This window comes from Dermochelys coriacea, chromosome 8 (assembly GCF_009764565.3).
Source record: "Dermochelys coriacea isolate rDerCor1 chromosome 8, rDerCor1.pri.v4, whole genome shotgun sequence".
Lineage (NCBI taxonomy): Eukaryota > Metazoa > Chordata > Testudines > Dermochelyidae > Dermochelys > Dermochelys coriacea.
Window position 1 is genome coordinate 107,223,603 of NC_050075.1, and position 19,622 is coordinate 107,243,224.

General features: G+C 65.5%; 1 protein-coding gene across 2 annotated transcripts in view; it reads left to right on the forward strand.

Annotated features, from left to right (window-relative positions):
- Positions 1-208: 208 nt before the first annotated feature.
- SLC6A9 (solute carrier family 6 member 9) overlaps positions 209-19,622 on the forward strand; it is a 51,939-nt gene continuing 32,525 nt past the window's right edge. The window contains exons 1-2 of one of the 2 annotated variants that reach the window (XM_038413928.2): positions 209-414; positions 5,454-5,621. In XM_038413928.2, the coding sequence (XP_038269856.1) occupies positions 5,574-5,621 (48 nt within the window). In that variant the 5' untranslated portion in view covers positions 209-414; positions 5,454-5,573. Of the gene's footprint in view, positions 415-4,358; positions 4,793-5,453; positions 5,622-19,622 lie in introns of those variants that run through there. The other variant, XM_038413929.2, reaches the window with a different exon arrangement.

The window sequence follows — 19,622 nt, forward strand, 5'->3', positions numbered from 1 at the left end:
CAGGGCGGAGTGTGTGTGTCCGTGTCCATGGCTCTGCGTGCCCGTGGCGGGCCCGCCCCCGGCTGACACCAGGCTGTGTTTACACGCGCACTGAAGGAACGCGGAGCGCACTCCCCCACTCCGGGAGGGCGCGGGGCCGCGGTGCAGGGGGCCTCGGGGCTGGAGCCGGCCGGCGGGGGGCGGGGCCGGAGGGCGGGGCGGGGCTTGCCTGGTTTTGCCCCCCCGCCTCCCAAACTTTCTCGCAACTCGGCAGCAGAAGCCCCGCGAAGCAGCCGCCGCGTCCCCAGCGGAGCCCGGGCGGGGAAGGAGCAGCGGGGCCCGCGGGCTGGATCCGGGCTGCCCTGGGCTGACGCAACGTCCCCGCGGGGATCCCCCTGGCCGGGCTGGGAGCCGGCCCCGGGCGGCATGGAGGGGGTAAGGGGCGGGGTGCGGAGCCGGGGGGCGCAGAGCCAGTGGAGGGCGAGGGGCGCAGAACCAGCTCGGGGGGCGCAGAGCCTGGGGCCCGGCGAGGGTCGGGCTGGGGGGCGCTGGAAGCGGCGCTTTGCCCCCCGTGCGCTGGTAGTTGCCGGCCCGGGAGACCGGGCGGAGCTGGCTCCGGGGGGCTCAATGCGCTGGGGGGGTCAGTGAGGGGCGCTGCCCGGGGGTCGGTACATGGGGAGGGGGGTATCTCAGGCGCTGGGGGGGGCAGTGTCCGAGGGGGGTGGCCGGGAGCTGGGGGGGAGGCGGGGGGTTCAGTGGCGCTGGAACTAGGGGGCTGCCGCACCCCTGGCTTGGAGTAGTAACAACAAACAGGGAATCCATGGTTTCCATGGTTCCCATCATCCGCCCCCCCACTGTCAAAATTGTTCCAGCACCGCGGGGAGGCGGTGCCCGGGGAGGGGGGGAATGCCCAGGGCAGTACATGGGGTGGGGGCGGTGCCCAAGGAAGGGGGATGCCCTGGGGGCGGTGCCCAGGGAAGGGGGGGTGGTTCATGGGGAGGGGGCGGTGCCCGGGGCCCCCTCGCCTCCCCATGGGGCCAGGGTGGCTCCGCTCCTTGGTTCCGCTAATTGCTCTCAGGTTCTGCGAGCCTGACCCGCATCTTCCCGCCTCGGGTCGCCCCAGGCCGGCGGGGGCCGGAGCTAGCCTGGGTCGCCCCCCGCTGTTCCCACGGGGCCCGTGCTCCGCCCGCTGGAGACCCGGGGGGCCGGGGCCGGGGCCGGGGGTCGGTCATAGCCGGGGCCGGGGGGCAGGGGGACCCCGAGGGGGGCGGGGCAGGGGGTCCCCGTCTCAGTAATTTTCCACCCGGCATGTGGAGGGGCAGGGCCGAGGAGTAACCATGTGGCAGCTGATGTAACCCCCCCCCATCCCGCTGCTTAAAGGAGCCGGAGCCTCTACTGGGGATGGCTTTGGGCTCTGCTGGGGCCACCGGGGGCTCTCCTCCCTGAGAGCCACTGACCTCCCATAGGGACCTGCGGGGGCTCTTCTCCCTTGGGGCCACTTCCCCCCCATAGGGATGAGGGGGGCTCTCCTTCCTGGGGGGCCACTGACCCATCCATAGGGATGTGGGGGGTCTCTCCCCTGGGGTCAGTAGCCTCGCAGAGTCAGGGCAAAGTGTTATGTTGGGTTAAGACCCTGCTGGGTGCGAGGGTACCTAACCCCGGGCAGCAAGAGGAGCTGTGAGAGCCCCTAAGCTCCACGGGCTGGGGGGCGGCATCCCAGAGCTGGTGTGGGGCTGAGGCCGTTGCAACCCAGTCTGACCCCCTGTACAGCCCAGTCCAGAGCCCTGCCCTCGGTAACTCCTGTTAGACAAACAGCCAACTTCAGTTTAGGTTGTCAGCCCTGGAGAATCCACCCGACCCTGGGGAAATTGTTCCAACAGATAATTACTCTGGCGGTGAAACATGCACACCTTATTGCCAGTCCGTCTGGCCTCAGCCTGCAGCCGCTGACGGGGGGAGGATGGGGGCCGTGATGGGGTGGCGCTGGCGGAGGGTGCCGGGCCGTGGATCTGGTCAGTCACGCCCATTGCCCTATGTGTGTGAGCGGGGCTGGGCAGAGGACTTGAGCTGGGCTCAGTGCGGCTGGAGCTTCCAGACGGGACTGGCTTGGAGCTCGTGGGCGCTGGGTGGTGATTAGTGCTAGCAGCTGGAAAGGTCAGTGCCAGGGGCATGGGGGGGTTGGAAAGGAGGGCAGGGCCTGGGGGTGCCACGTCCCATTGCAGACAGAGGGCCAGCGCAAGGGGAGTGGGCAGGTCCGGTTAGTCTGATTCCCAGACCCTGCAATGCTGTGGGCTTGACAGACACTAGAAAAGGAAACAATTCACGATACGCCATGTGACCCACAGCGCTCCCTGCCCCAGAGGCTACAGAATCCGGACCTGAGAATATGTTCATAGGCGGCTGGCTGAGTGTGTGACCAGTGGGGTAGCTGTGTGAGCTGCAGGAAGGGGCATCAGCTCTCATGCTTCAGGGTTCAGTGCATGCATCAGGAAGGCCTCTGGCTCCCTGAAGGACACAGTTCTCCTGCCACCCTCTGGGATGTTCTCCCCCCTCACCTGTGGTTGGAGTCCAGCCCCGGGCGGGAGCCATACCCCCACTGAGGGTCGGATGCATTCTCCATTGCTGGCCACTTTGAAGTCACAGGAGCACTTGGGTGTCGGGCCCCAGTGAGCCAGGTCCATGGTCAGGCATCTGTGGGTGACGCAGCCACTGCCAGCCCTTAAAGGGCCATGCACCCCCGAGCTCGTTCTCGAAAGGGCACTTGGCTGGGCCTGATCCTCTAAAAGGAACAGTGTACTCCAGCAGATCTTGGAGAGGCAGGACGCCGTGCCAGAGCCCAGTCCCCTCTGAAAGGGATGGTACCGCTGCCCACCTCCCTGGGATCTAGTTCTGAAAGAGATGAGAGAGCCCCTTTAACTCTTAAAGGGATGCTACCTCTCCCCTTCTGTCTCAGCCCCCTGCATCTCAGTACAATGCCCTACGCCCCCTGGCCAGTACCTAGCGGCGAACGAGAACCAGTGGCTGGACAAATGACAATGAGAAGCCGGGCACACGTGTATGGCACGGGTGGTGAAGGGGCCCTGGGCAGTGCTGCTCTCAGATCCAGCCCTGCTGCCGGACACCCATTCTCGGGCTCAGTACAGGGTTCCCGGGTGACGTTCCCTGGGCCGTGCTAGACAGGGCTTTGGGCGGTACAATTGCCAGCGTGGTTCCTTCCGCCCTTGAGCTCTGGGCCTTGCTGACTCAGATTCTGCTCTAGAACTGGGTCTTCACCAGTGCTTGGAGCAGGGCCAGTGGCTCTGATTTATGTCCCTCCCCTCATGGGAGTGAGCAGGGCTGGGCGTGGGGTGGGAAAGAGACAGCAGGAACCTGATTTGCCTACATACAAATTGCCAGAGCCCAATCTTGGTGGTGGCATTTTCCATCCTGGAGGATTGGTAGCTGGGACTGTAACCTTTGCTTACCTCTGAAATGCAGCCACCTCTGGGGTGGGGGGCAGTAGCTTTTTGACCAGACCACAGGTTAGGACAGGCAGGGGAAGGAGGCTCCTGTATCCATTTGCAGCTGGGGAGGGGAGGGTCAGAGAGGCAGGCTTCAGTGGCCATGGTGCAGATCCAGGGCAGCAGGAGGGAAGGTGGCTTGGGGTGGCTAGTGCCTGTGTGCCAGGTAGGCTGTCGGTTCCCATCTTGCCCGGAAGACCCTCTCTGAAATAGATGCGCCGCACTGAGGGCCTGGTGAATGCTGGGGCAGCGAGATGGCTGGGAGAGGTTTTCTAGCATCCTTACTGGGGGGCGGGGGGGACGACACAGAGCCAGATACCTGCTGACCCCAGAGCTCAGCAGCAGCTGGGCCCAGCTAGCCATGGGGGAGGGTGGGCTGGGGCCTCCTGGGGGGAAGAAAGGAGTTGGGAGCATGGCCCAGGGCATTGGGATTGGCTTAGCACCAGGGAGGGGCTGAGTAACCCCCCCACCCTGCCTGCTCTGTGCAGTGCCTGTAGCGCACCTGATCCAAGCAGCCGGCGCCCTGACCAGACAGGCAGTGCTGGGGGCTGTGCCTGGGTTCATGCCCCCGCTGTGCCCCCACCCGGGACCCCATCCCTGCACGCTCAGAGCTCCTGGGTAGGAGGCAGGGGATCGGGGTTGGCCCAGGAGCCATTGGCCCTGGGCGGTGCCTCCTGCTCCTTATCTCACCCGCTCAGGTCCTGCTGCAGCCAGCTGGCCTGGCTCTGGAGGCCCTGCACCCTACTCCAGCCCCACCTCCTCCCTGCAGGCCAACACCCCCACCCCAGCCTGCTCCAGACCCTGCCAGGGGGTGGCCTCACTCCCCCGGCACCTCCCCTGGCCTTAGCTCGCCCTCCGGCTGGGGGCTCGAGCCATGCTGGGGTGCAGGACAAGGGGCAGGGGAGTACGGGGGACTGCTGAGGTGGCCCTGCCGCTGTGGGTGGTGCTGAGTCTGGGGCCCTGGCCAGAGGGATCCTGGCAGCCCGGCGAGCTGGGGGCATGGTGTGGTGACAGCGAGGCAGGGCTTTGTCAGGGCCCGAGCAGGGGCTCAGACTGTGAGCAGGGCAGCCCGAGCGTGTGGACCACTGAGGAATGGGGGGTGGCAGCATCCCCCCAGGTCTGGCAGCAGCTGGTCCCTGGCAGCGGCTGGCAGCTCCGACCCAGGCAGTAGCATGCACAGGGCAGCGGGGCAGAAGGAAATCGCCTCCCATCTGTGCCCTCCACAGCAGCTGAGCTCCAGGCCAGCCCTGCTCCGGCAAGTCCCTCTGCTCCCGGCAGCGCCAGTGCCACCTTCACCTCAGTCTTTGTGTGGGGTGAGCATTGGGCAAGCTCCCCCCTCCAACTCTGTCTGTGCCCCTAGGTCCCAACCCGCAGCCCCCTGCTAGCCCAGTCCTGCCCCCCAAACTCTGCCTGTGCCCCTGGGTCCCGACCCGCAGCCCCCTGCTAGCCCAGCCCTGCCCCCCAAACTCTGCCTGTGCCCCTGGGTCCCGACCCGCAGCCCCCTGCTAGCCCAGCCCTGTCCCCCAAACTCTGCCTGTGCCCCTGAGTCCTGACCCGCAGCCCCCTGCTAGCCCAGCCCTGCCCCTCAAACTCTGCCTGTGCCCCTGGTCCCGACCCGCAGCCCCCTGCTAGCCCAGCCTTGGGCCTTCTCCTAAGCATAGATGCCAGACGGTGGACCCAGGCAATGATTCTCTGATAGCAAGTGGCCCCCCAGAGACCAGCCCTACTAGAGGAATGGGCCCTGATCTAGGAATGAATCCAGATTTTGGAGGTGCAGGATGGGGTGCCCCTTCGGGAGGGTGCAGGATGAGAGTGCCCCCCCAGGAGGGTAGGGGTGGGAGTGCCCCCCACCGGGAGAGTAGGGGTGGGGGTGCAGGATGGGTGTGCTCCCCGATGAGGGTGTTGGCAGGGATGCTTCCCGACCGGCTCTGCTCCCCCGTGCCCGCGAGTCACTCCCGTCTTGTTTCTCCCCAGCTCTCTCCTGCGCTGTCTGTGGACTGAACTGCTCAGTGCCGACGTCTCCGTGCCAGCCGGGTGCAGCCAGCGAGACGGAGAGTGGGCAGGCAGGAGCCCCCGTGGCGGGCTGCGCAGAACATGCCCGAACCCCCAGCCATGGCGGATAAATGCAGCGGGGGGTTACTGGTGAGTGCTGGGGGTCCCACTGCCTGGGCTTTGCTGGGGGTTGGATGGTGCCAGGCACCCTGTGGGTCAGTGGCTGGCAGGCTAAGTCTCTGGGAGAAGCAAGAAGGCCAGCAATGCATTATTGCAGGAGGGTTGTGGGGGTGATGCCACCTGACTCCCTGGAGCATGAGAGCTGACTGTTCTGGGCCAGGCTATGAGGGAGAGGCTGGAGCAGGAGCCTGGTGGTCAGGACGCCTGGGTCCTCTTCCTGATCCTATCCTGATTTGTTGCGTTCCACCACCAACTCGTGCCTCAGTTTCCCGATCTGTCTGGCAGGCTGGCCTGGAAGGGGAATGGCTGGCGTTGCAGTTGCTTTGTCCCGGGGTCTGTCCGTGGCATTTCCGGAGGCCCCTGCTGTTCCATTCGCTGTCTGGCCAGTTGTGGGGGGATCGGCAGTGCCACCCCATGCCCCAGTTGGTGCCGGTGCGAGGGCTGGGCTCTGCCCTATGGCGCCTTGCTGGACTGTCCGTGCAGTGGCTCTGGCGCTGCCCGTCCCCGTTGTTCCGGGGGGGGTGGCGCCAGGCACGGGATCCAGGCAGGAACTGGGCTGACTCCAGCTTGCAGAGTGCGGTTTAGATCTCTGCGCTGCTGGCTCCCCTTGGAATGCATGGAGTGTGCTGATGGGGGGCTGAGACCCCCTCCCTCCCGGTCGCTGTGCCACCCTCTCCAGCTCCCTATCCAGTTCTGGCGGGGTGGTGCGGGGGCGTGGAGTGGGAAGTCTTGTGCATGAGCCCATGGCTGTCTCTGGAGGGGTGGGGAGGCTGCATCATGGGCTCGGCTGGCAGGAGAGGGCAGGGGCTGCTCTGGAGGTGCCAGGGCTGAGCACAGCCATCCCCAGAACAACGCCTCTTACTCAGTGGTGAGGGCGCTGGACCGGGAGCCAGGACTCCTGGGTTCCCTACTGACCCACTGTGAAGGTTCCGTCCCTTTCTGTGCCTCGGTTTCCCCTGGGAAGCACGAGCTGGATGGTCCCGGCTGGGCCCCCTCCAACCTTCACACATCCCCGGGCAGCGGCTGATCCCCCGGGCCTGTCTCTGGCAGGGCCCCTGGCAGCAATTGCTCTGAGCCCGAGGGGTGGCCCATAGAGACTCCATCTCTCAGCATGCACTGCGGGGGGTGAGTGTGTGCCCTGTTAACCCTTCGTGGCAAGAGCCCCACCCCGACGGTGTCCTACTCGCGTGCTGCTCATATGACCGCCGCTCGCGTGGCCAGCAACCCAGGGATTGTCCCGGGCTGCTCGAAGCGCCGCAGCTGAGCTGAGGAGCCGAATTCAGGAGCAAGGGCTCCCGGCCTCGTACATCAGCTCGTGTGGGGTCTGTGCACACTCACCGGTGAGCTGGCCCCACAGGCTCTCGTGCCCGGCCCCTGTGCACCGGGAGCAGGAGTTGCTGCCGTTCCCATCAGCTCCCATGGTGCCCCTAGACCCAGGGGCCGATCGGCTCACAGGACAGTGCTCTGACCACTAGGACCCACTCCTGTGACCTCTGGGGGGCCTGTGGGTGTGGTGCCCGTGGTATCGCCCTTCCCAGGCGTTCTGCTTCTCCCTTATCACCCCTGCCCGGGGCTCCTCCGGACGCAGAGCGGAGTCCCCTCCCCCATCGTCGTCTCCATTGTTCTCGCCTGTGGCCCCCCCACTGTCACAAAGGGGCGCTGACCCTGAGCTTAGACAGTATCGGGGGTGTCTGGGGCCCACGGGCACCTTTCCTTGCCCCTCTCGTGTGCTGCCGTGGCAGGGTGCAAAAAGGGGACTGAGTGGGGGCAAAAGGCTGTGGAGAGCCCCGCCCTGCACTGGGGTGTGGCGTGGGGCTGGGCAGATCTGCCGTGGGGGGTGGGGAAGGGGAGAGGATGTCTCTAGTCCAGGGCGCTGCAGAGTTGTCCCCAGGGGTTCCTGTGTGTGGGGATGTAGTGCAGCCTCCCAGTGCTCGGGGTCCCACCAGACAGGCCGGGGCGGGAGGAGAGCCTGGCTCTGCCTCCCCACATGGCCCCCTCCCCCGCGCGGGCTGGGGACGTGGCAGGAGATGCGGTGCCTGCCCGAGGAGCGGCCCCGGCTGCAGGAAACGCTGGAGCAGCTGCAGAGCTCAGCCAAGCCTGGACCCGCCCCCCACCCAGGCCGGGTCTCCGAGGGGCTGGGGAGGCTCCCGGGGGCAAAGGCAGGCTATGGCATTTGTAACAGGTCCAGCTGCATGTGCCCGCGGGGGCAGAGGCTGCTCTCAGTGAGGGGTGACTGCAGGTTCGATCCCCATGGATGGGATGCCAGGTCCCACCCCACCCTGCCCCTCATGCTGGTGCACCCAGACCCGTGTCCTGCTCCCCATCTCTCACGTACCGTCAGTGGGGATGCCCCTGCCCATGGCGCCGCCCTCTGCCCCCCCCGCCCCAAACTGCCTGCCCCGGAGCCTCCCCCATCTCAGCCTCTTCTCCTGGGAGCTGCTGGCCCTGCCCCCTCCCCTGTCGCTCACTGCCAGCGGGCACCCAAGTGGGGGGGCCAGGAGTCCCCTTTCAGCAGAGGCCTCTTAGGGCGCTGTGGCCCTCGTGGCTCTGGGCCAAGCAGAGTGTGTGGGCTGGGCCCAGCTGGTGACCTGACCCGCGTATGCCACGGCCCTCACTGGATGCACCACAGCATCTCCGGACCCCGTACTGCTCCCAGCAGGGGAGAGTCTCCTACAGCGCAGGGAGCAGCGCCCGGGGGCCCCCCTCTCCCTGTCGGAGAATGAGCCCGGGCTCATCCCAGAGCCTGCCATCTGCCTCGCCTGCCCTCACCTGCCCAGCTCTCTTGTTTCCCTGGCAACAGGAGATAATGTCACCGGTACCCAAAGCAGCATCACTGGGTTCTGGGGAAGGTGCAGGTCCCGGCAGGTCCAGGCAGCCCGGCCCCTCCCTGCACCTGGGCTTGGCTATAGTTTTATTTTCCTCAGCAGATGGGAATAAAGATCCCAGGATGAATCGGGGGCTGGTCCCTCCCACTCCCGGGGGCCTCCCAAAATAGCCCTGTGCCCCAGCCAAAGGGAACAGAGCCAGGACTTCCCTGGGAAGCATGAGAGCTGGTGGGGAGGAGTGGTGTATGCCAGCGAGTGTGTGTAGTGCTCCTATGCAGGCACAATCCTGCCTGTGCACACGCGCGTGCGCTCTGCAGATACCCGTTCAGAAGAGTGTTTGTGTGAGCTGTCCCACTGCGTGGGTGGGAGAAGGGTGCTCACGCTGGATCTAGGCTTGGCTCCAGGCTCCATTTCTGCCCCGGGGCAGGTTGCTCCAGCACATGGGGCCATGTCTCTGCGTCCCTCGGGGATGCGGCATGCAGTGAGATAGAGAGAGGGAAAGGCACCAGGCAGGGTGTGATTAGCCGGTGAGACTCCTGGCACAAGGGGTCTCTGGGGCCAAGCGAGATCTGGGTTGTTCAGGTGGCTATTGGAGTATTTGACGTTATCGTGTTTAGCGCAAAGCAGTCCGTACTCAGGGACAAACCCAACCTCTCACTGTCGGAGGCCAGGAGACCTTCTGGGGGTGGAGTACACTGCAGCGGCTCCGGCAGGGCTCTGCAGCAGCCAGGCCAGGGGCTGACGGGCGTCGGGGTGGGACATGCCTGGCAATTGTGGGGCCAGGCTGTTTCCCTGGTGGCTTTGGGAGGAGCAGATTCGGCCAGGGAGCGGGGCCCCATAGCCCTGCCGCTTGTAACAGTCTGCCCCAAGTGACCAGCTCACACCCAGCTGAATACCCTGCCCTCAAGCCGAGATCTCCCCCTGGCAGGCTGAGGAGCCAGAGACCCCATGGCCATTGCTATTGTTTGAGGTGGAGGGGCCCAAAGGCTGTGGTGATGGGCAATGATATAAACCTCCTGATTTTAGCCAACATGCCCTCGTGTTCCCTGCCCAGAGCGTGTGGGAATCTTGCCCTGTGCCTGCTGCAATGGGAGGCCTGTGCCCTGGGGCATCATGGGGGCCGCACTGCACAGAGCGGGTACCCCCCGTTGCCACCTCTTGGCTCTGGGCACTCACACCCGCTCTTGTACGCACGCCTGTGGCTGGCGGCACGTGGCATGGCGAGGAAGTCTACTGCCATGTAACCCGTTTGGCAGGAGTGGCCGCTGTGGCCCTGGGTTCAGCTCCGGGCTCACTGTCAACAGGCACTGGGCCTTAGGTGGGCATATATTTAATGCAGTATAGGAGCCCCCGACCCACACGCTGTGCCTGCCTGTGCCCGCCTCCAGTCCCTTGTCCTGCTGGCTGGCCCGCTAGCACTGACAACCCCACAGGTCACCAGGCTCTGACGCTGGCTGGCCTCTCTAGTCCCCCCGCCCCAGTGCAGTGGGGCACAGGCTGCCCTCGTGCACACAGCTGCTCACGCTCATGTGCCTGTGCATTCAGGCACTGCCTGCATGCGCTCACGTGCTGCCCCCGTGGCTCACGCACAGACCCCCGTGCACTCACACTTCCCTGCTCCCCTTTGCCCTGGCACAACTCCCTCCCAGCACTCCAGCCACTGCTTTGCAATTCCCAGAGCTAGGGGGAGCCCAGCAGGGACATCTGAGTGTGTGTGTGGTGGGGACTGGCACAAACACCTGTGCAGGGGAGCCCTGGCACTGATACATGGGGGGGGCAGGGGGCTGGCAGGAAGCCAGGCAGGCGTGAGGTCCCAGATCCGCTCCAGGTGAATCTTTAACAACTTCCTGGAAAATACCCCAGGCCCAGCTCAATTTGGGAAGGCAGGATGTCAGTGGGGGGAGGGGGGGACTGGAAGTCACCTGGCTGGCCCCCCCACAGCTCTGCTGATGCCCCTCAATCCTGACCCGCAGCCCCCTCTATGCCAGCCCTGGGCTCCCCACCCGGCCCCCTTCCTTCTCGGTATTGGGCTTGTGACCTTTTCTCCCTGTCAGGGAGGGGTGCCCCGGCCCCCAAGCAGGGCTGAGGTAGAGAGGGCCCCATGGGGGGCAAGCCAGCAGTGCGGGGGGCAAGGCGGGAGCTGTCAGAGCTGAAGGGTGGCAGCCCACAGCCCTGTTTGGGATGGGGTAGGTCAGGGCCCACCCTGGGCGACTGCTCGCAGCTCAGCTCCCAGCGGCGCTCAGGGAGTGGGGGTCCCTGGGGGGCCAGCAGGAGGGGCTCCCTGTGGTGCCCTTCCCTGGGCTGGAGGCGGTGGCTGCTGAGCTCTCGGGGCCATAAGGAAGGGAGCTAATCCCCTTGGATAGCCTCCAAGGCCATAGAAATAGCATCGTAAACCCGGCTGCACCCGTTGCCCGGCCCTGCCCCCTAATCCTGCCAGCAGGTGCTTCCCCCCCGCCGATGCTGTGACTGCAGGCGGGGCTCAGCGCTCACCAGGGCAGCCTCTGACCCTGGCGGGGGCCCAATGCAGCCTGGGCTGTCTGGCCCTGCTGGCACCTCCCCCAGGCCTTTCCGGGAGCAGCTGCCGTGTGGGGAGCTGCATGCCCGGGGCTGGTCACACTGGTCCCAGGCTCGAGGGCTGTGCCTGGGGCCTCGGCTCATGGCCTCCAAGTCTGTGCTGCCTAGAGCTCTGGGTGGGGGCACTGCCCCATGCCTCTGTGGGGCATTAACTGCGCACCCCATTGCACTGGCTGCCCCAGCGCCATGTCTCTGCCCTGCCTGGCGTCCGGCTGCCCCAGCACTGCACTGACCCTGGCTCCTCCAGTGTCATGTCTCTGCCCCACACGGCACCAGGGAGAGCCAGGGGCTGCAGGTCGGGGTTGAGGGGCTCCTGCAGAGCAGGGTGAAGTGTGCAAATCCTGTGCCAGCCCCGGGAGCTGCCATAGCCAGACTTCTCCCCCTGGCTCTGCATGTGCGTGAGGGTGTTCAGCACTCTGGGGGTAAACTCACCCCCAGCCCAGAGAGGAAGGCGAGGAGGATGGGCCCAATCCTGTGCCCCCTGTGGCTCTGGAGGGGTGAGGCCAGGGAGCCACGCCCCAGGGTGTCTGTGCTGATGCCAGGGCGGGAGGAGGCAGGGCTGGCAGTACCCGAGGGCCAGGAGAGTACCTTGCGCATGCTCCATGTCCAGCCTGGTGGGCTCTTCTTGAATCCCGTTGGCTCTCAGGGGCAGGGGCTGCAGAGGGGCCTGAGGATGGCCTGAGGATGGCAGCCCACTGCCCCTGTGCCCAGCGGGAGGCTGGGCAGTGCAGGCCCAGGGGCTGGTACCCCACTGCAGGAGGGAGCTCCTTGGGCCACACTCCCAGCACGGATAGATCAGCGGGGCAGCGGGCTGCTGTCTCATCAGGGCAGCGCCTATCCCAGTGTTGCGGGGAGCTCTGGCCTGGGGGAGCGAGGGGGCGCCAAGGAGTCTCCAGGGAAAGTCCTGAGTGCGTCAGGGCATTGGCACAGCTCCCCGCTCCTGTCCGAAGCGCTCCCGGGTCTGGTCCCCGCACCCCCAGAGGGGCTGCGATGGGTTCTTGGGGAGCAGCCCCCCACCTGCTCTGGGGGGTCGCCCCAGCCGAGGGGGCCAGGATGGGGGGCTGACAGGTCAGGACGTTCTGTTTTGTCCTTGTAACCGTGGGCTTTGTTTGTGCTCCAGCCATGCCAGCGGCGCCGGACTCCGGGGCAGCAGGGGGAGGCGGGGGGAGGCGGGGGGAAGAAGGGGTCGCAGGCTGGGAGGGGCAGGAGGAGCTGCTTGTGCTGCACCTGACGCTGAGTCCTGGCTTGGGCGCTGGTGTCACCTGGGAGCGGGCACCCTGGCAAAGCCCGGGGAGGGGTTAAGGACTGGGGGGGCGGAGCCCCAGGCTCATCCCAAACACCCCGCCCGCTGCAGTGCTGCGCAAACCGCACTTGGCCGGAGCGCGCTGCCCAGAATAGCAAGGGGCCGCATGGGCGGGGGGGCACTGGGGGATTTTCTGCCTGAGCGCCCCGGGAAAATGGAGTCCGCGCCTGTTGAATGGAAAAGTCAGCTCAGGGCTGGCTGTGCCTGGCACCGGGGCTCACGGCCCAGCGGTGCCCCCTCTGCACCAGCAGCTGTGCCTGCCCCAGGCCCCCACTTTGCACCCACCCTCGGGGCCCACTGGTGCACCCAGGAGCCTGATCGCTGGTATCATGAAGCCAGGGGGTCTACGGCCCGATCCTCCACCCCAGCTGGGGATGGGCTGCCCCATGGCACCCCCAGAGCCTGCTGCCGGCACCTGGCACGCTGTCCTGGGCCTCCCCCAGGACTGGAGCCCTCCACGCGCTGCCCTGGCCCGTGGCACCTGGCGCCAGCCTCCAGGCCACTGCTGTGAGGCTGCTCAGCCTTCTAGGCGCCAGCTCCATACGGCTCCATGTGGCCAAGGGGCGAGGCTGGGGGGGGAGGGGTTGCCAGGGGGCAGCCCCATGGACGGGAGTGGACGCGGCTGCGGCTGTCCAGCTGGAGGGGGCTTGGCAGCGCTGCTCTTCTGTGGGGATCCCAAGGCAGCAGTGCGTCCCGCGGGATCCCCCAATCCAGTCCCTGGGGCAGTTTTCACTCTCCCCGCCGGCATCTTTATCAAGGTCTCTGGAGAGTCTTGTTACCCGCGCAAACATCCAGTCCCTCTTTGAACCTCACAAAAGTCTTGGCCTCGACTTCCTGTAGCAGGGAGTTCCACCGGCTAATTGTGATGGCCTTTGAGTTCCCCCCTTTCCATTTAATTAAATGGCCTCTAGGTCTTGTGCTGGGAGCAAAGCCCTGTGTTTCCCATTTGTGTTTTGTTTAAAACTTCCTGGGAATGGATCAGGGTTTATGATAATAACTGGGTGAAAATCAGCACAAAAAGATAACTCTGTAGGTTTGTGGGTAAATGTCAACATCGATATTAGGGGATGGGAGTCAGAAAAAAGCAACGACTGAGATCATAAGAGTACTGAAAGCAAAAGCAGGTGAAGGCTGTGGTTTATTTCCTGGACTAGGCTCCCGGTGCACACTCACACACACATGTATCTTCCACGCCATTGCCTTACGCTGTGACAGCCTGGATTTACACTTGGATTAGCTCCTTGTTAACACAACGGTAGCTAACAACAGAGCCTGGATTATCGGACCAGGATTGTACCTTCCTGGGCTGGAGGGGTCCAAACTGTGGGTGACAATCAGTGAATCCTGCAAAGGAGGGACCCTAGCTGGGATATGGGGGAGCAGCCAGGCCCAAACCCTGTCTCTGGCCCAGTCAGTATTTTACAGACTTTGATGCCGTCTCCTCTCTGAGGGCTCCTGCTTGTTCCCATTGCTCATCTCTGACCCCATCTAGCTTCTGACGGCGTGGGGTGGCCAGTGCTTCAGGTAGCGTCCAGCTGAGGCTGCCCCACTGATTTCTAGGGTCTGGGTAGCGGGGACTGTCATTCCCCCTGGTCTGTGGTTTGGGGCCAGAACAACCACCGTGGCTGTGTGACTGCACAGGACTGCAGGGGACCCAGCCACACCCAGTGTGGGGGCAAGAGGGGGACATGCCACAGTTGTTTGCGTAGTTCCTCGGGGCATCTGATGGGAGCATGGGAGGGAGCGAGCACCAGGTGTGGGCATTGTAGGGGGTGCCCTGTGCCAGCGCCACGGCTCAAATGCAGGTAGCGACGGCCCGCACGGGACAGCTTTACAATTAACATTTTGGGTCACCCACCTCCCCATCCCCTGGGCATGTCCTCGCCCCCCGCAGCCCTATGCTGCTGGCTTCTCTCTGGCTTTGCCAGAGCTGGCGAGTGGGGGACAGGCCAGGGCCGACCCGGAGGCACGTGCTGCCTGGCGAGCTGGCGCCCACATGTCCTTGCGAGTGACAGCCCGGAGCTGGCCCATGCCCATACATGTGTGCTGCTGACGTGTGATCGTGTGGTCTCCTCTGCCCACTCCCCAGACCCCAGATGGTCTCCAGAAAGCCCAGCCCCCCTCCACGGTCTGTCATTCACGCCTCGCTGGGCACCTTGGACGTGTTCTCCCGAAAGGGAGCTTGTCTGGCTCCCGCCTGCCCAGGAACAGCTGGGGTGCTCCGAGCTGAGTGGGGGGGCACATCAGCGCCAGCATGCCGGGCGGCCGGGGCAGAGATGTCTCACGGGGAAGAGAGGGACCCAGGCGCGAGGGCAGGCTGGACCATGCCAGGGCGCTGGCAGAACCGCACCACGGCGGGGGCAGCTAGGTGAAGGGCTAGAGGGGAGACGGCCCCGGCCCCCCGCATGAGCCCAGGGGAGTCGCCTGAGAGCCTGAGCCCTCCCCAGCCAAGGGGAGTCGCCCTGGGAGCCAGAGGGCCGGGCTGATGGGCAGTGACCTCGCCAGGCATTGCCATGGAGACAAGTGTGATGTCGCCAATGGGGCCTGATGACGTCAGAAGAGACTGAACAGCCGGCGCTGGGCTCCTGTTCCCCACAGAGACCCCTGGGGCAGGGGAGCAGCTGGGGGCCGCAGCTCACTAGGGAACCCATCGCCCAACCGTGCAGGGTGGTACCTGCCTCTGCAGGCCCAGCTCTCCAAGGGGCAGCCGCGGAGCCAGGCCCTGTAGACCCACCAGGCTTCCCGCAGGCACCAGGGGGTGAGGGGCGAGAGCCTAGAGAGACGCTCCAAGCCCCCAGTGTGTGTGCGGGGGAGCAATGCCCGGGTGCATCCTCGGCAAGACGTCCGAGCCCATCTGCCCTGGGCACCGGGCAGCTCCTCTCTGGGCAGTGCCGGAGCCGCCTTCCCGCATGCCCGTGGCCCCCAGCCCTGGGACCCGTCGGCTGCACTGCCCCGTGGGCGGGGCTGGCTGAGTGCGTAGACCTCAGGCCGGTGACCCCAGGGTGTCCTCAGTGTCCTTTGGGCACCAGTGGCTGGCACATCCTGGGCCCGGCCTGCCCAGATCTCCTTCCTCACCCGGCACCCCAGCGCCAGCCCTCTCGCTCCCTGTGTGCCAAGATCAGGACCCTCAGGCTGCCCTTTCTGCAGCCCCCCACCCCCTCTGACCTGCTCCTCCTGCCCCTAGCCCCACCTCCAGCCCCTTTCATCTCCTCCCTCTGCCCTTGCTGCATGGGCCCCCAGTCACCCCCTCCTCAGCTCTCCCCCACCCTGGCCAGGGGCAGACTTTGGCTCAATCCCGTTAATAACAGGTCTCGGTCTAGCTCTGATTCACCGACAAGTAGTAGCACTTACACTACCAGGCACGTGAAATCACCAGTACAGGTCAGGTCACGTTCCTTATTTAATCACCCTCATTTTTTATTTCAACTTCATTATTTGCCATGTTTAGCAGTGGCCACTTACAGCTCAACTCTAGCATAGAAATCAGCCCGACCTGAGCACCTTCCTGCCCTGAACCTGGCTCCTGGGCCTAGAGACACACACACATGCGCTGCCCGCGCCACACCAGTCCCTCACTAATGCCTGCCCCTCGCCATCTCCCTCAGCACATCCCCCTCCCGTGTTACCTGCCCAGGTCATCCGTCCCTGCCCTGGGCTTGTCCATGGTGCCATGCTGCCACCTGAGACCACCGGCGCCGATCCGCACCTGGGCCTGTCCAGACCGTGTTTCTGGGGCAAGTCTCTCATTTTATGGGCTAGTAAAACTAAAACGGCCCCAGGTGGAGCCATGCTGGGAGGCCCAGGAGCTGCCTTCCCCATAGCCAGCCCATGTGGGGTAACTGGCCTGGATGCACAGAGGACCTGGCATCACCACTCGCCCCCCAGATGGGAGAAATCGGGGTGCCCCCAAGCTTCACCTGACGGGAGAAATCTGGGTGCCCCCAAGCATCACCTCTATGACATATCCAGTTTTGGGGGGACAGCACGCCCCAGTCTCTGCCCCTGGCCCTGGTGCCCACCCACAGGTGGAGGAGATGTTAAAGGAACGGGACCAGCCAGCTGGGCTGAGCCATGGTGCAGCCCTGTGCCCCGTCGACGCTAGCTCCCTGTGGGGCACTGGGTGCAGGCTGCCCGCTCTTGCAGGGTGCTGGAGGCTGTCACCCCTGTCCCAGTCTCTCTCCGGCTAGCCTGCTTTGCCCTACAGTCCGACCAGCTGCTCCTCTCCCCGGGGCCTGGGAAGGGGGGCTCTGCATGAGTGGATGCCAATGTAAGTGCTCAGGCCGATGGGCACACGGCAGCTGCTCCCTCCCCAGGGAGGCTGGGTCCCAGAGGGGCAGGCTTGGAACCAGCTCTCTAGGCTAATGAGCCACATCTTCATTAATGCGGTGAGGAGCCGCTCGCACCCTGGGGGCTCAGAGGTGGTCATGCTGAGTGCTAGGCCTGGCATCCCACTGAGCCTTGCTTCCTCCCACCACCCCATCCTCCTGCCACGCCTCCCCCTGGCACCCCAACCTCTTGCCATGCCTCCCCCCCGCCGCCCCATCCTCCCACCCCACCTCCCCCCACCACCCCATCCTCCCACCACACCTCCTCCCGGGCACTGACACTACTGGGACATGGGGCTGGAGGAGCCTCAGGGCTGAGCCTACCTGGCAGTCCCTGTGTGCCCAGGAGCCCAGGGTCCCTCCTCCACCCTGGGGGGCGTCACACACCCCCGGCTCCACAGGCTAAGGGGGGCTCGGTCCCCAAGTCACCTGGTGTGCAAACATGCCCAGTGCGTGTGCCCATGTCAGAGGGTGTCTCGGACTCACTCTAGCTGCTCGATTCCCCCCCCGTGTAATTGGCAGCTTCCCCCACCGGTCTGCACCACACCTGCAGGCCCAGTGCCAGCTGTCACCCTGGGGTGTGCTCCTGCCCCTGCCCCCAGCTCTGGCCCCCAGCAGCGCTGCCAGGCAGGACACCCCAGAACAGGTGGGCGAAGGCCAGGGCAGGCAAGGGCAGGGGATTTAAATAGCAGCAGGAATCTGTGCACATGGTGTGCAGGCAGCCGGGGGAGGCGCGCTGGGGTCTGTGGATGAGCTGGCTGGGCCAGGACACGGACATGGGCCCCCGGGCCAGGGGCTGCCCCATGGAGCCAGGCCAGGGTGACCTGAGCAGCGTCAGCCTCAGCCCTGGGGGTGTTGACAGTGCCTCAGGGACAGGATGGGCCAGAAGGCCCCATGCGAGAGGGCCGGCAGGAGGGGGGGCGGGCTGGGGGCAGGGCGATTGGAGGCTCAGGCTTGGCAGTGGCCAGGACCCGACACTGACGGGACAGGCGACACTAGCCCAGTGCCTGCAGCCCTGGCGCCGATCTCTGATGACTTTGGTCTAAGCTAATTCTCCATTCCCTGCCGTCGCTGTCGCCTGCCTGTGGTAGGGAGTTCCCCAGGCCGATGCTGTGCGGCAGGGAGAAGGGGAAATCATGGTGGGGGGAGCAGGGTGGAGATGGGGCAAAGGGGTGGGGTGCCAGGAGCAGTGACCCCATAGTGAGGCCGAGCCTCTCTCCTTGCTTTGGGATCCTCACGGCACCGACCGAGCCCTCTTCCCGTGGCCAGCGGCTGGCAGGGGGTGGGGCAGGCACCGGAGGGCAAAGCAAGGCAGATGCTCCACAGGGCTCTGAGCGAGGGGTGGCCGGCAGGGATGGGATGAGCCCTGGGAACTGTTCCCGGCAGGGCGGGGCCCAGAAGCTCCTGGCAGGGCCAGGCCCTCAGCACTGGGGCAGGCAGGTCTCCAGCAAGGTCTCAGCCTGCCCTTCTCTGCCGGGGTCCCTGGATCCTTGTGGCAGGGTTTGGGGGCACTGGTAAGGTCCATGTCTCTGAGCGGGAGAGGGAGCTGGATGCTGGCTTGGAGACAGGGTCATCCCGATGCTGGCTCCTCTTCTGGGCACAGGTGGGGTGGCCAGCAGCCCCCAGGTAGATGCTATGGGCTGGGGGGGGAGGGGAAGGAGCTCTGCCAATGAAGCGGGGAGGGGCTGCAAGCAGCTGGGTCCCACTAATGAGGCTTCATTAAGGCCAAACTGCGCTGGCTGCACAGCCGGGAAGGGGGGCACCCCCAGCTGGCAGCTCTGGTCTCAGGGGAGCAGGCACCCAGCCTGCCACTGGGGCGGTTTGTCAGCTGCTGCCCCACTGGCAGATCAGTGCCCTGGAGCAGAGCCCAGCTGGGTGGGGCAGGTCTCTGGGGGTTGTCAGGGGGCAGAAGCGACTCTGGCCCGTGCAGGTTGAATCCCTCCTGGAGCCGAGCTGCCCCGGTGCCACCCTGGGGGAGCCCAATGGGCTGCTGGGCCCCTGCGCCGCTCACCCCAATTTAGCAAAGGGCCCCCAAACACTGAGGCAAGAGCTGCCAGCAGGGGGTGCCCCTGGGCTGTGAGTCCCTCGGGGCCAGGCCACGATCCTGGGGGGCTGGGAGAGAGAAGGCGAGTCAAGGTCCCCCTGCCCCCAGCTGGGGCCCCTCACTCCCGACCCGCAGCCCCCCACTGCCCTAGACCTGCCCCCCAGCTCTTCTCGGCCCCCTCAATCCTGACTCACAGACCCCCTACTAAGCCAGCCCTGGGCTTCCCCCTCCCACAGCTCTGCCTGTGCCCCTCAATCCTGACCCCCAAGGAGCCCTCTCTGTCCCTGTCCCTAAGTCTGTCACCAGCAAGGACCAGTAAATCCTCTTCCCCAGGGGGTAGGGGAAATGGGGAAACTGAGGCATGGTGGGGTGAATTGCATGGGGTTGGTGGCATCGCTCTTCGGGAATCCTCTCAGCCAGGTGACTTGGCCCAAGGCCACTGACAGGCTGAAGTCACTGATGATAGGAGTGGTGGGGCCTGATCCTGATCTCGGCCTGCGGGGGTTCCAGAGAGCAGGATCGGGTCCACGGGGAGGCCAAGGAGCTGTTCTGGCTCCCCAGTGCTGCATGAGGTCTGGTGGGGCAGGGTCACATCAAGCCCTGTAGCCTGCACCTACCTGGTGCTCGGAGCCTGTGAGTGACGCTCCAGGCCCCCCCATCTCCCAGTCCCCGGGGTGCAGCCCCCGTTGGGAGCTGGCCTCGCCACCTGCGCTTGGCTCAGGGGCTGGAGCCCTGTCCTGAGCTCAGGCCGCTACCTCGGCGACCCTCACGGCCCCGGCCAGCAAGCGGCTGCTTCAGGGAGCGGGCTGCGCGGGTGTGCATGGCCCTGAGCCAGGGGCTCATGCCCGCAGGATCTGGGGGGGGGCCGGGGAGCCCTGGGCACTGCCAGACCCCTAGCTG